This window comes from Gopherus flavomarginatus, chromosome 21, assembly GCF_025201925.1.
Source record: "Gopherus flavomarginatus isolate rGopFla2 chromosome 21, rGopFla2.mat.asm, whole genome shotgun sequence".
Lineage (NCBI taxonomy): Eukaryota > Metazoa > Chordata > Testudines > Testudinidae > Gopherus > Gopherus flavomarginatus.
This window is the reverse complement of record NC_066637.1, coordinates 5,141,242-5,159,764: the sequence shown is the minus strand read 5'-3', so window position 1 is coordinate 5,159,764 and position 18,523 is coordinate 5,141,242. Positions and strand designations below refer to the sequence as shown.

Below are 18,523 nucleotides of genomic sequence, written 5' to 3'. Positions count from 1 at the left end.
TAGTATACTGCTGCTATATTTAACGTTTTTGCAGTGAAAGTCAGTGAAGGATCTAGAGTACACCTCTACCTCAATATAATGCTGTCCTCGGAAGCCAAAAAAATCTTACTGCATTATAGGTGAAACCGCGTTATATTGAACTTGCTTTGATCCACTGGAGTGCGCAGCCCTCCCCCCCCTACCTCCCCGAAGCACTGCTTTACTGTGTTATATCTGAATTCGTGTTATGTCGGGTCACGTTATATCGAGGTAGAGGTGTATCTTTCTTTACAAGCTAATGGAAACTTCACCAGCTAGCAGGCTTATGTTACTACAGATTTTCCACTCTTTAGAATATCAGGAGCAGAGGCGAAACAGGCATCTTCTCCCAGGTAGCTTTGGAGAATGGCTAGGTGGGAGTCATTACCACTCACTCTGAATGGCTATTTGATGCTGAAGATCTAGCCATAACACTCCAATTACCTGTCTTTATTTAAGGGAAACTGGAGCAGAGCTGAAATGAATGTGAGCATGACTTGAAATCACTTGTTAGTTGTACAGGTACAGTGCTTTGAGCTAATCAATAAAGGCGAAGTAGTTTAGCATGGATATGTGTATGTTTGGCTAATACCTTATTGCAAGGGAGAGTTTAACAAGCAGACCAGATGTAGATAAATGTTCGTTAGCTGATTCTGTCTTTAGGGTAGGAAAATCAAATGGAAGAAGTGAGTACATGGGAATTCTTGAAGTCCTTATTCCAGATTAATTCCTGCTGCAATGTAAGTAGCTGTATAGGTGAGGAATTGAGCTTGCTTTTTAGAACTGAACCAAACTTACACAATTTAGCTGAAGAGACTGGTTTTCCTTACCACATTTAGCTGGGATCCAGAAGACTATAAGAGCCAAGAATGGAAGTGGGTAAGCTTCAGGAATTTAACTTCACCCTGCAGCAGTTGGTTAAATCTTAGCAGCAATAACTCTCCCATCTGCTACTCTCATTGATGATCAGGTCAGTTACTGTTCTAGGTTCCTGTGTGTCTGAAATAACACTGCTCAGGGAGTAAGTCTCTTCCTAGCTTAACTAGAGAGAATTTAGACAGGTCTGAAATATTTCATGAACTAAAATATTCAAATGCAAAGTCAAACGCTTTCAGCACTTTAAAAACTCTATTTGGTATGTGCCAAGTCACTGCTGGCATAGTAAGCAGAGATATATAAAAAGATTTCATAGACATTTAAATATATTTCTATATGAATGTCTCACAGAACAAAAAAATAAAGTCTTTCCATCACAAATACTGCAGCATTAAAATAAACACTTACCAAAATAAACAGTGAGTGATATACATATATATTTTGGGTGTATTTTTTTTATATAATGAATATTGTTGCTTTAAGTCACAAAGCACAATATAAATATGGAATTTCATGTGAACTCATTTTCCCTGTCGTAATAAAAATACATTCTTTACAATTAAAGTAAAACTAGTGCAAGTCCATTGCTGCCACGCTTCAGGCCTCCAGCCCCAGTCACTTGCGTGGCACTTCATACTTAAAGATGACACTGAAGATTTTCCCACCCAGACGATCAGCCAACCAAGAGTTTTTGATGACTGCAAGTTTGAGGCTCTCGCACCGCAGAGCTGCATAGTAATTTGTATGGATAGCGCGGCCCATCCCTTCAATTATAACCAAGTCAGTCTTCCGCTCCCTGACCAGCAGGGCCAGGCCTTTGTCCAGTCGGCTGTAATGAGATGCAGACAGAAAATGTAATTGGCCAGTTACGTAAGTAATGTAGTAAGGTCTGATTACATCTAAAGTGTAGATTGACCTAATGATGTTACTCAGAGCTGTGACCAATCTGTCACCCTGTGTGACATAGTAAAGTAGACATAACTCCCACTGACAATGCAGCTAGGTCAACTGAGGAATTTTTCCACTTACCAGCTAGAGATGGATTACCTCCGTCGATAGAAAAACCCCTTCCATGGGTGCATGAAGTATCTACGCTACACCAGCATAGCTGCTATGCCGGTGTAGTATAGATGCACCCAAAGATTACTTGATAATCCACGGCTCTAAAGTCCATATGGCTTGCAGGGAACACCTTCAGGGGCTCCAGAGACTTTCTCCTGCAGGCAGGTGGATTTAATGTCTACATTGCAATCACAGGCTGTAGTTGCAGCTTGTGTTAGACATCCTAGCTAACAGTGTACTGATGTCAGCCTCCCCAGACCCTCAGGTAGCTAGCCCATGCTACCATGGCTTTACTGCTCCAGTACCTGAGCTAGCACCATTGAAGCTAGCTCAGGTATGGCTACACAAGCTGCACTCACTCCATGATTTCAATGGAAATATACACTTAGGCAGACCAGCTAGGTGATAGTTCGCTCCTTCCATCAGGGAAGGTTAGAAATGGTTGATTATTCTTTCAAGAGGGCTATCTTGCTTTCCCCATGCATTGTTTCCTCTTTTAAAGCAATTAGTCCTACAGCTAGGGAAAGAGAAGGGAGCAGGAGCATCATTGTGGCTCTTTGTAATCCATTTGGCACTGCCAATTGAGAGAAACCAAGTTACACAGAGCAGGGCTTGTGAGATGTCCTCAAGCTCCCATCTCCCCTTGCAATTTTCTCAAGTCAGGCTTACAGCGCTCTGCTTTCTACCTGTCTTTTGAGACGGCAGCTCGAATGCAAGCAAAGGGCTCCAGTTAACTACTTTAGAGAAACTGAAGGGTGCCAAGGCAACACCATGAGGGCTAGGAAATAAAGCATTACATCGAGCTCTGCAAGTGACAAAGCTGTAAGATGTTTGATTGTGCCAAGTACAGATGGGATCAGGATGTTAGAAAGAAACCAAGCACTAGTGGCATTCAGTTTCTCAATGGGCTGCTGAAAAGGATCGCTTTCTTTCTGCATCAAGTTAAAGATCTTACTGCAGCTTTGTTTTAAGCACTAGATAATAGGAATCTGCAAAGAGACTGAATCTTGGGGTTAAGTCCCCTTTTCTCCACGCTGGGGCAAGGACTCAAGTTAACCTCATGTATGGCAGAGAGCAGATTGTGCTTGCTACCACATCCTGTACATAAGGCACTTGTGACTGAGAAAACAACTACTTTAAGACAGAAAGCTGATCCAGGCAGAACTGCCTACAATGACAGCAGGATTAGGCCTATTATCCTTAAGAACCATTTTTTCATTTCCTGCAATAACTACCTGATGTAGTTACTTAAAAATGCAGAGTAGCTGAATATTCTGAGCCAAAGCTTTTAATGTTTAATCCACTTGTGAAGGTGAAAGTAGATGTGTTTGCTGCAGCAGGAGAGAATTAAGATCTCAGACAGGCAGCACAGACTGATCATCATCATCATACATGCTTGTTTGCAGGTTTCAGCAAGTATAGTGGATTTTATAGAAATGCTTTCTCTTGAAAGAAAGAGGTTGGGTGGTTACTGTACTAAAGTGCAGAATCTACCTCCACTGCATGGCAGAGGCAGAGCATTTACAATACACATTTCATCCACTGGTAAACATACCTCAGATCTAAACATGGGGAACTGGAACCTGTTTGTACCAACAGCAGCCTCTCTTCCATCAGCGCAGATCTTTGGGGGGTGGGGAAGGGGGAAATAAAATAAAATAAAATCAAACAAACCACATGATTTCTTACACTACCCTCTAAACAAGGAAGTCCTGAAGGCAAGAAGACCCTAGTGAAAGCCAGGCCCATAATGCAGCCAGGCTGGTATTAGTCGGAAACAATCCAAGGCTTAACTCCCCCCTGCAGACCAGAGCCAAGCTCTAGCTTACTCCATGGAGACAGATGGGGCAACCTAGACACTAAGGCTGAATTGTGAGTATCCGGACACATGGCTGCACACTGCAGCATACCCTGCCACCAAGATGCTCAGTGCCTGTTGCTGATGATTGAGAAACAATCTTATGTACCTAGAAAGGGGGGCAACTCACTCAGCCTTTTCCAGAATTTCACTCTAAACCTGTTAAAAGGTTATGAAGCAGTTGCTTGGACAGTGGGGATGTATTTCACTCATGCAGCGCTAGAAGAGATGCTCTGTAACCACATTAATGTGCATTTCTCTCATTTCATAATTCAAAAACGTTAATGTCTGTAAGGATTTGAGTGGCATTATGGAAGGGATCCCCAAGAACAGTTAAAATATTTCTTTGGCGTTTTATCATCTTGTATCATGAAAGCTGAAAGTGTTTGAATTCTAGCTTATTGTTGCAGAATAGGCAGTTTTCAACTTCCGCTCCGTTTTCATTAAGTCTCACTTTAGTGAGTCTCCATTTATTTCAGGTTCTGGTTCTCATGCGTTAGCCAAATGGGGCTGAGTATGAGCTACAATCATTACAGGGGGGTTCTGTCTTCACTAACAGTTAAGATGTAGTGGATCTTGTGTAGATCCCATATTCTACACCTTCAGCACAGACAGTATTTCCTTTTAAGGGCAGGTCAAAGTGCAGGCTCTAGTGTAAGTATTTATACATGCGGTCAGGTGGCCTTTTTTCTTCGCACAATTCAGAAAAGGGATCAGAGAGACTTACTGGATAATGGGATCCATTGCTGCTATCCGCTCAGTGACAATCAAGGATTCACTGTAGGTAACATCATTTAGTGCAGGGCCAGAGTTACAAGCCAATATAACCTGCAGCGAAGAGACCAGAAGATTTCCCTGCTTATCTAAGATACTCACACATTCATCAAAACAGATGGAGGTGGAAGAATGTCTAGCTGAAATCTCAATTTCAAAAGATGATCAGGGTTGTTTCACGCTCTATGGCTACCCTCAAATTGCTCCTGCCAAACTGTGGCTTTACAATGACATTTTTCTATTTTTTGTTTTCCCTCCCCGATTACCGCATGGAAACTCAACACAACCAGCATCAGCTGCACCCATGCATGTATTCTCCCTTCTAAGTTTAGAAATTAAATATTTTCCACAAACAGATAGAAGCATGATTTTTAGTTGGCTAAAGCCAGTGGTTGTATCAGACTAAAAAGAATAAACAAAGTTTATTCCACTACTGTCTCCTAATACATCATCATTTTGGATTGGAGTTGCCAATTTCACAGAGTTATTACTTTTACCAAGACTTCCTAAACTTTTTCTCAGATACCCTAGCTTTACTTAAAAGGATTGAGGACCTCAAACCTAACAGCCATTTATTACTAAAATTTACCCATCACCATTTAAGGTCCCTGTCACCACACTCACAACTCCCTTATCAGCAGTCAATGACCCAACACTGTCAGATTTACTGCCATTTAGTAACTCCTTAAACTGTTCTAGCACATTTCAACTAAAGAGATCATAGCACTTTTAATTTACACCTCCCTCAAAAAATTCCTCAGTTTCTCCTGCAGTAGGTTATTATTAGACCCATTTTACAGCTCAGGAGCTAGAGGTTCTGATTTTCTTAAGTCGGAGCAGAGATGGAGCTAGAAGCCAGAAGTCCTGACTCCTAAATTCCCTTGCACATATCACTTGGCCACATTCCTCTCAGTTGGGTACATTATTAGAATTTCTGGTGCACAGAAGTGCCTTAGCAGATGTTAGCAGGAAGTAGTGTTAAGTCTTTCACTATTAGTGAACACTTCAGACAAATTATAAAGACCATGAAGCATCCATAATCCAGAGTGCTCAAACTCACCTCTGTACCTCTAGAGAGTAGCTCTCTGACAAAGGGGAAGACTCCTAAAATGATGTCTATTCCACTGTTATCTGCGAAAATTAAGGCACATTTATGAGGGGGACCTTCCTGAAAGAGAAAACCAGTGCATTCAGGGTTGAGTTGCCAGTTCTCATAAGTTCAATAACTAATTTGTGTTAATTATTTACAAAGATTCAGATCAAATCCCCAGACTCTAAATATCCAGAAATTAATGACCTCATTGGCAAATGTCTGCATGGGTCACCATTACTTGGAAGCAGCTCAGCTCCCCTGCTGCTGAAGAGGGCTACGCTGACAGCCCTGGAAACAGTACAAGTAGAGCAAGATTTCCACAACACAGTCCTGCCAACGAGGTTTAAAGCAGCCTTGAACTACCCTATTCCCTTAGGGGTAGCATCTTCAGACTCTGATCAATTAGTCGAAGGCCTGCCAACTAAAGTGAAATGGGGCAGTTTGTCACATCAATACCAACTGAGGCTACAGAACAGCCAAAGATGTGACTACTCCATTTCCACCACTGATCTGGGCTGGCTTAGTGCTAGGCAACTAAAATTACAAGCTTAGGGCCTAGTCCCACTCCCCTTCGATTTATTCCAATTCTGATGCTGTGAAACTTTAAAACCAGTCTTATGGCACTGCAATTCATGCTGCTTAAAGTATTTTCGTTAAACGTTGACTGAGGTTTTGATGAGGAGTTACAAACCTTCTTTGCTTCGGGGTTTTTAAGTTGTACAAGGCAAGTAATAGGTTTTCCACTTTAATAACCTCGATCACAAAATACAAATTTGATCAGTAATTACAGAGCTTGACGTTTTTGTTTTTTTTAAGGTGGAAATTTACGCCGGAGACATTGGTTGCATTAGGCAACTCAAAAGGTGATCAGAGTAATTTTTATAACTATTGCATAAATCTAAGTAAATCTCTCATAGTTAAAGTCACAATGGCCCAAGCCTACCTTTAGTCGTTGTATCCACTCACTGTAGGAATCTTCTAGCCATGGGCGCTCTGTAGAGTTGACAAAATCAGCAGGTTAGCATTTTTCTCACAGCAATCTTTGCAAGCATTGTTAGAAAAGGCAGGTCAGGTTTATACACATTTCTATCTACTTTAACATTAAAACATTTGAGCACTGGATGATGCTGTAATATTAAATTTGTATGTTCAAAGAACTCTTGGGCTCATAACTGTGAAAGCAGATCAGTTAGCACTTTATAAAGAATACGGGACAAGTCATAAGAGATTAGAGTCAGTGTCCCCAGTGGCACACTATTGCCCCTTGTAGGACAACCATGACCACCACTTTCTATTTGGTGTTGCTAAGCAGGAAGTATATTTAGAATAGCAAGCAGGCAAAGATGGTTGACATTCAGGGGAAGTGTTTATTGGAGCCTTTTTGCTCACTGGAAAAAAAAAAATCTTATGTGCTCTGGACTAAGAGGAAATGGGGCCCTGACACCTTTGGAATTCAGATAGTAGCAGTTCAGTGAAGTACTGTAGCATAGTCATCTGGAATAAAGACTAGACACCACTGATTTCATGTGACCTTCCTTGGTAGCAGAACTCTCTCCCACTAGACACTTTTTTGCCTACCTCCATTCTTATTCTTGTGTCAACACACAAAGGCAAGATGCCACAGAATGATTCTCTATACCTTGCAATTTTTCCTTGGCTTCTTCAAATCCAAATTGTGGTTCAGATTCCAGAACTCTGCATCAGAAGACAGACAAATAGGACAGCATTAAACAAGTTTATCCCACATAGGTGCCCTGTCCAAACAGCTCTGCACTGAACAAACAAGTATCAGATGGGGATTTTATAGCATCAGTTTTAGTGGGGGTGTGCAGAGACCCACTGGCTGAACAATAGGTGCTTTATATTATTTTTAAAAACAAAAGATTTATTCTCAAATAATAAGAGCTCTTATGCTCAAAGGAAAAAGCTGCCAGCACCCTATGAAAACATGCAGTCATTAACAATAAATTCTAAGGAAAGCATCAAATGGTATCACCTACATTCTCATGTAAACATTATTTATGATTTATATGTAATCATGACAAACTGCAAGACAAACTTCGGAGATCTTTGTACAGTAAGCGGTAATTTGCCATGTTTAGTTTAAAGGTAGCAGTAGAACTGGTATTGAGCATTCTGTCACTCTTTTAAACAAAGCCATTTTAAAGTTAGAAAACTGGTTGACAATATATTACAGACTTCCCCATCAGCTAGACATTTTAAGCAAAAAGCCCAACCACAGTTAAATGGTGGTGTGGATGATGCGATGGCGATTCAGGAATATGTGGTGGCCTGGTTTAATTTCAAGTGATCAGCAGTGAAATGTTTCAGGGCTCTGCTGGGTTTCTCCACCATCCTTGACCCTTTCTCGAGCCAGTTGTGAATGACATTAACTTGTAAAAAGCGACAAAGAGTCCTGTGGCACCTTATAAACTTATAGACTAACAGATGTATTGGAGCATACTGGAGCATAAGCTTTCGTGGGTGAATACCCACATCGTCAGACGCATGTGGTGGAAATTTCCAGAGGCAGGTATAAATATGCAGGCAAGAATCACTGATCACAATACTTCTGTCTGTAAGGTGCCACAGGACTCTGTCGCTTTTTACAGATCCAGACTAACATGGTTACCCCTCTGATACTTGACATTAACTTGGACATCTTCCCTTAATCCTCTCCTCTGAGGGAAGAGGACATGCGCTGATGAATAGGTGGGTATTCAGATCTATATTAGTAACTACAGTTGGTCATTTCAGAAACTGAAATTCTGTGAAATACTAGGCTAAATCGGATTGGCCATGGAAGCATTCACAGAATACAAGTCTGTTTAAAGTACTTCCCAAAGAGTGTTTTCTGGAAGGGGTCTATCCCAACATATCAAGCTTATACAGAAAGCCAAAGAGCCAAATCATCCTGGCAGATGCCCAAGGTTACCTCCTGTTGGTTTTAAAAGGGAGTTTCGTATACGCATCTCCCATAAGTCAGACTTCCTGAGTTTAAGGCAGCCAACCGTGAGATACCTAAATACCCGCATTCTCACAGTATCTAGGGCTGACAGGAATGAGGAATTTGTGTGGAAGAGTTTAATAAAAGTTTTCCAGATAAAGGTTTAGTCTGAGCAAAGTATACGTTGATTCCCATTCCATCCAAACCCATTCAGCCATCCCTAATTACAAACCACTCGGTGAACATGTGATATAAGCTACTAGGCCAGCACAGAATAGCCGTGGAACGTAATGCTGAGCTAAGTGGAACACATACCCAAAGCAGTGCTAAAGATGTCCACTACAAGCAAAGTGGGCAGACTTTCAAATGTGAACTTCTGTATTATTATTACTGCATTCAAACATTCATAGTGACACATCTGCCCATTTTAAGGGGTGATGGTGAATTTCCTGCACCACCACAAGTCTTGCAAATAAACAATCAGCATATGAAGGTGAAATACAAGTTATTCCATTAAAATTGGATTGGTGCACTTGAATTTGTTAAAAGAAAGATGGGATACTTAGTGTCTTAAAAATGGTGTTTTTAAAATATTTAGCACCTACTCTGAGACTGCTTTTGCTCCCCAGTCAAAGACATTCCCCGCAAGAAGTCCTTTCACCAGAGCAAACTGCCTCTCCTCCCAGCCTAATGAATCCAAAGATTCGATTACGCTTGGAAAACATTTTAACGCTATGCCATTTTCTTTCTGCTTTACCTGTAAGAAAGATATGAGACATTGGATTTATAGATGAAAAATTCTTACCCATCATTGGTTGCCTCAGTGCCAAGACCACCTCCAAGCATTCTCCTCTAGGTTCATGGCCTCTAATGGACCAACAAGTTACTGTTATCAGCATGCTTAGTATGAACAAGTAAAAATAAAATATCTCCTCGGCTGCTAATAACCGTATTAATGCTAGAAAACGAGCAGAAATTGCTATTGTTTCTTTTCAAGACAGTGACAGGACAATGGATCTTGGCCAGCAGGAAGAGGTAGTGTCAAGTGAGCCATCAACAACAAACAAACAAAAACAAGCCTAAGCAAAGGCATCCCCATGATAATCAGCCTTGCAAAATGCATGCATCCTCCTTATATTTACTATAAATGTAACAGTGAAAAACCCCAATGATAATGATTAGCCGATATAATGTGTGTGTTTTGAGAGGTTAACAGAATATCTGACTTAAAAGGGTAAAGGTGTGCTGGGAATAGGGGAACAAGACGTTTCTTTGATTTAGATTGTAACAAAAATATTCAATGCCCTGCAATCACCCCGATTGCCTTTCATGATCCCCTGGGGATAGTGACCCACCAGCTGAGAATTCTGCCTTAAGCTATCCAGTCCCCTACTCCTCACCATGAGCAACTACCCACCTACATCAAGTTTGAGAGGATGCAAAAATTTCTTGAACTTACATTTTTGTCCACCCTGTAAAGCAAGAAGGACTTACCTTTGAATAGGGGTCTGGAAAGTTGAATTCATTTAGACAATGCTCCCTCGTATCCAACAAACTTCTCACTGTTAAGGTGCCATAGGCACTGAAAGAAAGAGTGAGAAAGGAGGATCAGCTGCTTCAGAGAGTGGAGGAAGAATTGTTTCTCTCCCCATGCCCACCATCTTCATCTGGCCATTAAACACTGTAATGACTACTTCTAGGATAGTTGCAGTGTCTAGACGATCACGGTTACTGTGCTATAAATATTAAATATCTTTAAGTTCAAGTAATTGTGGTCAAATCAATATGGTTAACTAGGAGCACAGGCGCCTCTGATACTAGGAAGGCACTACAGTATAAAAGGCTACCATATAGAAGATTGTCCATTGTGGTTTGTGCACCCACAATTAGCTAGAACGAGACGCAGTACTGATTAGCTGGACATCTGACTCTAGAGAGGTCCTTACCCTTATTTTTCATACATTACCTCTTGAAATATCAGTCCACAGTCTACTCTTAATATGGGCCAAGATTATCAATAATGGAGGCCTACAGCAAGCTTTACTTATGGCCATACAATGGAATGTTGATTCCTACCCTAGGAGACAGTTGTCATTTGGATTTCTTGGGATGTAGAAATATTTTGTTTCCTACTAATGAGCCTGAGCATCCTATATAAAAAAAACCCAATTTCTTCCCATATGCATCTGTAACAGGTGGCCTGCCCCTTTAAGGGTAAGGAACCCCTGGGCTAGCCAATCTGTTCAGATAGCCTCACCTCACCACACCCGTGCAGGATGTAGGATTTAAAAAGGGAGGAAGCCCAGCATCAGGGGGTGGCAGCTGGACTGCAGCTGTAGAGGTGACTCCTATGGTGGGTGACTGGAAAAAGGGGCCAAGCTCCAGGGAGGCAATCCGTGGGCTCCGGAGGAACCTGAGAGGCTCAAGCCTGGAGAAGGGTTAAAGATGCTTAATTTAGCTTTGTTTGTTGTTTTGAGTTCTACTGAGGGGTCCCCAGAGATTGACAGAAGAGTGTCAATCTGTTCAATTCTGTTTGAGTTGGAAGGACTTTGCTGCTGGCTCCTGGAGGTGCCACGTGAAGGGATGTTGAAGAAGCCAAATAAAGGCCTGACTAGTTACAGCTGGAATTGGATTCCCCGCAAAGGGACTGAACTCTTAAGTGTGAGCTGGCTGGAGGGCCGAGTCACTCAGCCAGATCAACAGAGGGTCTAAACAGCCATCAGGAGGAGGCAACCAAGCAGAAGGCCCAGGAATGCTGCACCCAACCTGGAAAGGGCTGGTGAGTCACCTCTATATGCATGGGGCTTACTGTGGGGTAGGAAGCTATAAAATCAGTAGTTTTAACTTTATTTCTTATGCACATGACATAAATGTAACATGCAGGGAACAAAGAATTACAAAACAGTGAGCTGCTTGCTAACACATGCATATTAAACATTTACTAAATCACATCGAAGTTAACTGTACTCACTGGAAAAAGCCCACACTTACAAAGGCTGCTGTCTGAGTGTCTGGAGCTTGTTGCAATACTTCTGTCGGAACTTTTCTGCTCGCTCAGCTGCATCAGCAGAGTCTGGCTGACTGGCCATAGCACGTTTCACTACCTGACAGAGGAACAGGGAGGCTGGATTAGAGATGCCAGATGCGTTACCCATCACATGAGGGTAGAAGGCAACAGTCTCAATGGCTGAAGTTCAGGCTTGGAAATATTTGTTCTGCCTTCTGTACTGTTCAGTGCCCCCACGCCACCCCCAAAGAAGTTTAGACTTGAGGTTTTTCCCCCAGATTCAAGTCGTAGGGTGAAGGATATGCATTCAGAGGAAAGAGTCATCTAAAAATAAGTGCTTACTACTGTTTGACTAATATAGGTAGAGGGGGGCATTCCAGATAATCCCAAAAGCTAGAAACATCTGATACAACATTCTACCAGTCTGCTACAATAAATTCAGATCATCTGCTCTTTAGTTAACATGCAGTTTAGGTAACTCTTTTTATATCTAATACATTCTTTGGATGGGTTTGCATACTATGGCTACAGGAATTCAGGAGTGATTTATAAACACAGAATCAGTTAAGAGTATGACAGTCATGTGACTCATTTAAGTTAGGCCAAACCATATTCATCTGACTCACACCAATAGTTCCACTGCAGTCAGTGGGACTGCTTAAAATAATAAGGACAGCAGGATTTGGCCCTTTAGGCATTACCATCTTTGCCCCCTCGTGTGTGTGTTTTTAAACCAGGAGCATACAGTGGAATTTAAATAATAAAATGCTTTGAAAACTGTTCAAAAAAGGTCACAAGGAAAAAAAAGTAATTCCAACTGTGCTGAGGTAAGTGTGTCCAGAGGACTTCCACCGATGCATCTATAGGATTTGCAAGAGGAGAAGTCTCCATTCATCCATAAGTGTAACTGTGTGCTCAAGTTAGCAGTCTGAGCTCATCCATGTCAGCCCTCAGAAAAATCTATTTGCCAAATCATGAAAATGTTTAGATACACTATTGCATTGTGATCCGTACCCCATCCAAAGCCTCCTCAAAGCAAGTGAGCCAATATTTCCTGGCCATGGCATCATCAGTGAGGTCAACAGTGTCAGGGATGTACGTGGATGGGTCCTTTAGCAAGGGCAGGTTAACAAGCGGTCGCTCCAACCGATCCATTTCGAACATGTCAAACTGGGAAGTGATGGGAAAAATAAAGGTTAATTAAACTAACTCAAACAGGCTGGTCCAGTAAGATTGATGTGTAATGAGACTAGCCAACAGTAGTTACAGCTTACTGGACAGCTGCATTAGAGTGTGCATAGAGTATAGTAAAGAATGTTTCCACAATTGACAAAGCTTTGCCTTGACATCTTAGGAGTTTTTCATTTAAAAAAAGCTTCTAGTAATCCCCCGATTTCTTTCCCCTTCCCACAAGCTTCCTGGTAAAACGAGAGGTGGGATCATTCTGAAAGATTCGAGCACACATTTTCCCCTCCATTTCAGCTAACACATTCCTGTTTGCTGCCCTTCCCCCAGAGGCCTTAAAACCACCTTTAGGGTCAAATGTTTCCGGTAAGTTTAAGAACAGGCAACACACACACACACACAGTTCTACCTGTACAAATATTCTGCTACATATTTTAAAAAACCTAGTAAAGTGCATAGATTTATTTTTGCAAATGAAACTGCATATTTTGCACACACAGTTACCTGTTCTCACGTATGTATATGTACAACTTAGACACCTACTTTACATTTTTGCCCAATCAGATAAGAGCTAGAAAGGTTAGAAACTGAGCACTTAAGTATTTCAGTGGTTTTACATACAGCCTCTGAACACTATTCCTAGTGTATATGCTACTCCTTATCTAGGCACAGCAATAATCAACAAGAAGTTGACATTGATGGACCTTGGATAGCATCTCAATGTCTCACAAACATCTTGTGTGTGAGAATTCCCAATTTTTTTGTATTTAAATATTCTCCTAAAACATTATCCAAGATTGAGTGTAAATCATACAAGTAAAAAGTGTTTTTTACTGCAAAATTAACATTGACTGCGGCTTCTTTACTAAAGAATCCTATCACCATTCCCTGGAGTGACAGGAAGAGTACACCACACACAGACAGGTTTTCCACCTGTTGAGACTCAAGATCAAGCATATGGATCATATTAAGGACATTACTTGCGTCTGAAATAGTTCAGTGTACTCCTTTATACTGCTTTAGGCATTAACTGTGGCAATGGCTATAGAAGAAACACCAACACTGTTTTTTGAATGTCAACTTGAGGATCTGATTTTCACTTACTTGGTTTTAAAAAGCTGACTTGCAAATGCTGGGCTCAGTTTTCAAGATACATTTTACCAACTGCACATGCAACACTCTATGCACAACTGTTGGACTAATTTGCAACTCAAACCACTCTGGGTCTAAGTGGCCATCTATGTACACAACTGATTTGCATGTGCAGTCTCATTAACTGTGATGACAAGACTGACAGCCATTCAACTGGGTGTCAAACTTTCTTGGGGGAGGAAATCAGGCTGCAAATTAATTACTTGAGATCTTGAACTATTATTTAAGATGGGGCAGTGTGTGTGTGCAGGGAAGGTAGTTAGGAGTTTGATAGTTTTATTACAGTCCTGAAGTCTCATGAGGGTTCTAAATGATCTCTCAGGGAAGACAGCTTCTGGTTATAGAAAGACAGTAACTTACCGTGCCACTCCTTGCACGTTGCATGGGGCAGAGATCGGGTGAAGTGCTCATAAGGCCCGAACTCCCAGCATAATTCTCTCCCCAACTGTACTCGTTGGGATCTGGAGGAACAAAGATGGAGGCCATAAACTGAAAGTAAGACTGTCTATACCACGAGTGATTTTAATGTCTAGATGCCTTTGTGTAGGTTTTAAATAAAGACAAATGCAAGGAAAAAGAGCCATGGAAATAATGTTTTTAAAAGTCCAGAGTTACTCAACCATCCAGTTAATTAGTAATTTGGGGCTTCTTATTTACTGAATTTGGGAAGGGGCAGAAACCCTAAGTTTCAGAAATGATCACTACATCTCTTTTTATATAGTAAACCTTTAAAAAGAGAGGGGTGGGGTGGGGAGAAGATACTGTCAATTCCAGGAAGAAAAAAAACAAACATTTTCTCTTATCTCCAAGCACCTATTTTTATTTCCAAACCTAGTACATCTTAATCTTTAAAAATATTTAATTCTTTTATTAAGAATGCATTGCAACCAATTAGTTTAATAAACTCTTTAAAGTTATTTCTAGGAAGAATTTGTTCTTTTAATAAATAGAAAAAATGCACTAGTCAGAGTGTGGGATATACAGCTACAGAAAAAGCATGCCTTGTGTAGCAGGGGATTCCTAGTTACTCTTCCCAGATCCACAGAACCTCTACCAATTTGCATAGCTTCTTAGTACCTTAGTTTTCCCTCTCTGTAAAATGGGTATGAAAATTTCCTGCTTTACAGGAGTATTATGAGGCTTAATAATCTTTGCAAATGCAGAGATCGCTGGATAAGTAACAAAATTTTATTAACCTCAATCTGTCTGGTTCTGTTCCCACCCTAACACACAAACTGAGTGGCTTGTCAATACAGCAACCACAAATAGTGGTAACTAATCAGAGAGTGCAGCACCGGAGCTCTGTACTCAGCAAAAGCAACCTGTAACAGAAAAATGCTAAGAGCAGACATGTGCTCTTCAACTACTAAGGCATTTTTATGGGCAAAAGAATGCAATTTCATAATTCCATTATTTCTACACTAGCACACTGGCCATATTCAGAAAGTGTCCTCCCTGGAGAGGAGATAAATCAGAAACCTGGATTCCCTCTGCCTTTAGAGAGGAGGTTGCTCTTGGGGGAGGGGAGAGAGAATAAGCAAATCCTCCAGGCCCCTCAAAGTGGAGCAAGGAAATGGAGTAAAGAGAGATCTCCCTGCCAGAAGAAAATAAGTGTTTACAAAATAAATCTGTGCTGTTAATGGCAAATGTATTTGATTAACCAATGATTTACATGCAGCCTCTTGAAAGAAGCTTGGACTGACACTGACATTTTAGAACACTGCATATACAGAACATAGTGATGCTGTACTTACTGTCTTGTTCAGCTCCTTTTAAAAATGCCCCAATGGCTCCCAGGTAGCCTTCATGTCTCAGGAACAATGCCTGAACCTCTCCCTGCCACAATATGAAACATTGCATTTGGATGGCCCCTGATTGCTAACATGCACTTTGTCACTAATTTACACTTAAGTATAACACAGATAAACCAGCTAGAATATTTTATTGTGTCCATGCTACATTCCCAACACACTTCAATAATGTCAATGGTGCTGCAGGAGGCATATTTGAAACATCTCTTTTCAGCATGTGCTACTTACACCTACCAGCCCAGGATTATGAGGCAGACAGGGAAGGTGCAAGGAGGAATATCCAGTTTGTTCTAAGACTGAATAATCATGGAACTGTAATTGGCCAGTGCTTCAGTACAGAAAGCTACTGCAACTTCCCAAGGAAAAGTGCTGTTAATGTCCCGGCATTTGGCACATTCATTCACGTTTGGCAGTGCGTCTCTCAGAACCATGACAGTCAGTTCCTTCCTCTACTTCACTCCCTCTCGCATCACACTGGCTCAAGACCCAAGAACACACTGCAATGTCCATGCAAATAGAGAGAGCCAATACACCTGCACACACACACTCTTCATTAAACCAGTCAAGGAGATATTCATTGTCAACACCAGAAAGCAAGACCATCCTCAATACAATGCAGGAATCTTAGAGTGCAAATGAGGTGTACCCATTATCCACCAAATGCCCTCACCTTCCTAGGCAATGAGAAATGTGGAAATTGGGAGGGAGAGAGGGGACAAAATCAGCTCCCCAATAGAGAAGCTCACAAAAGAACATTAACATTTGCTTGGGGTACAGCAAAAGACCAGCACTGACTTCACAACTCACTTACACTAGTAGTTAAGGAGGAAACTATCAGTTTCCTAAAGCTTGCAGCTAGTCTATAAAAAGGCATTGCAGGGGTATGACAGAGGGAGATCAGAGAGAAATTGAAAAAAGATCTAGAGACCCAACCCTGGAGAGTTGAGAGTGAAAAATCTAAGCATCAATGCTTAGGGGGTCCAAATACCATTAAGTTTATAAAGCTGCCACACATATATAGACTAGTCCCCATTCTGGCAAACCAACAGATCTAAAACTAGCTCTTGGCTCTGGATTTCACCCACACTCTCAGGTCACAAAACTTTGGAACTAGGGAAAGCCTCTGTAAAGGGGAAAATTACACTTTGAAATGATTTCAGATAGCTATTTTAAAAGGAATGGCCGTGATATTTTTTAAAGCAGATATCAGTTGCAGGTTTTATCATAGAAGAACAATCCCACACTGAATTTGACAAGAGAATTTGAAATTTACAAGAGGAATTGAATAATCATGGTAGTATGTGAGGAAGATGGAAAGGATCAATGCTGAGCAGCTACAGGACAACTGAGACTGTTAGAAAACCCACAGACAAGTACTCTGCATAACTGTTGCAACTGATCTTTATAGCAGTACTTGACCTTTAGTAAAGGATGGCCCCAGTCAGTGGCCATTCATTATTAAATAACCATATGTTACAGATTCACTGCATTACTTTGATCATGCTGCCAGCTTGGTACATTTGAAAACAACTATGTTAAGGTCTTGCAGCAAATTGGGAAAGATACCCAAGACTTGTTCTTGTGTTCCTGAGAGCTTAGTTTTTATTACCTTGGAGAAGAAGTTAATACTGTAGGTGATTGTGCGCATAGTGACTGGGTGACCCCGAATAAAGAATCCTCCAAAGTAAATTTTGTGTAGGTTATGGAGTTTAGCATAGAGGCAGGCAAGCTGTCCAATGTCATTACTGATCATGTGCAGTAAACTCTTTGCCATATCATCTTTAGAAAATTCTAAAGGAAAGAAATAATAAAACACATTAAAAATGGTTGAACCATGCCCAAGTGGACATTTTTAGGCAGACTATGAGCAAAGTTTATCCCCAGGGTAGCTCCACTGGCTTCTTTAGACTAGAATAGTGATGAATTTGGCTTCAAGGAAGGAAGTTCAGCCCTATCACACTGCTCATTTCCTGCTTCCATGGGGATTAACATGGCTAGTGGAGTTGGTCAGGAATTCTTCAGCAAAACATTTTTTCATTAGAAAATACTGACCAGCTGAAACAAACTGTGGGAAAGGGTCAGTTTCAATGAATTTTTTGACTAAAAAAAAAAATTGACAAACTTTGAAACTGTCAGTTTCTTTAGAAGTTTTCCAAATGAAAAGTTCTCATTTTCTGGTTCAAAAGGACTTTTAAAATTGAAGCTAGTTATAGTAAACTTTTAAAGTATTTCAAAATAGAAACATTTCATTAATCCAAATCAACTTTTTTAGGTTTGTGAAAATTTCTCTTTTTCCTGATTTCAAAATCTGATTTTCACAGGATGGGGAAAAAGAGTTTCCTGCCCAGCTCTAATAGCTGGTTTCATGGGATTAGGACACTTTTTTTTTTTTGTTTGAAAAATTATTGGAAGTCTCCAGGATAGAAAGCTAAATTGATAGCTAATAACTTTACTTTTGTATAGTGATTTTTATTTCTACATACATACACAGGATCATACATGTATGATGAGAGGAAATCTGTTAAGAAGGATAGTGTGGCTACTACCAGTTAAGTAGAGTGCTCTGGGATCTTTAACATCCCTGCAGGGAAACAGTATCACCTAAAAGACTCATATACAGTAAATTGCATGTACTCAATTTATCTACTTTAAAAGTAATGAGTGCCAAGCTAACCCTTCTGAGACTTCTAGATGTCATGTCTCAAACCAGATAAGACCACAAAGCCATATGTGCAGCAAA

General features: G+C 40.8%; 1 protein-coding gene across 4 annotated transcripts in view; it reads right to left on the bottom strand.

The window, feature by feature from the left end:
* Positions 1-1,127: 1,127 nt before the first annotated feature.
* The window catches only part of PANK4 (pantothenate kinase 4 (inactive)), a 32,172-nt gene continuing 14,776 nt past the window's right edge, over positions 1,128-18,523 (bottom strand). Inside the window, exons 7-19 of one of the 4 annotated variants that reach the window (XM_050931714.1) lie at positions 17,393-17,574; positions 15,727-15,808; positions 14,333-14,433; positions 12,650-12,805; positions 11,620-11,732; positions 10,123-10,210; positions 9,234-9,385; positions 7,321-7,376; positions 6,625-6,674; positions 5,649-5,756; positions 4,542-4,642; positions 3,512-3,580; positions 1,128-1,723 (exon numbers count right to left, since the gene is read on the bottom strand). In XM_050931714.1, the coding sequence (XP_050787671.1) occupies positions 1,510-1,723; positions 3,512-3,580; positions 4,542-4,642; positions 5,649-5,756; positions 6,625-6,674; positions 7,321-7,376; positions 9,234-9,385; positions 10,123-10,210; positions 11,620-11,732; positions 12,650-12,805; positions 14,333-14,433; positions 15,727-15,808; positions 17,393-17,574 (1,472 nt within the window). In that variant the 3' untranslated portion in view covers positions 1,128-1,509. The other 3 variants (XM_050931715.1, XR_007770802.1, XM_050931716.1) reach the window with 3 other exon arrangements.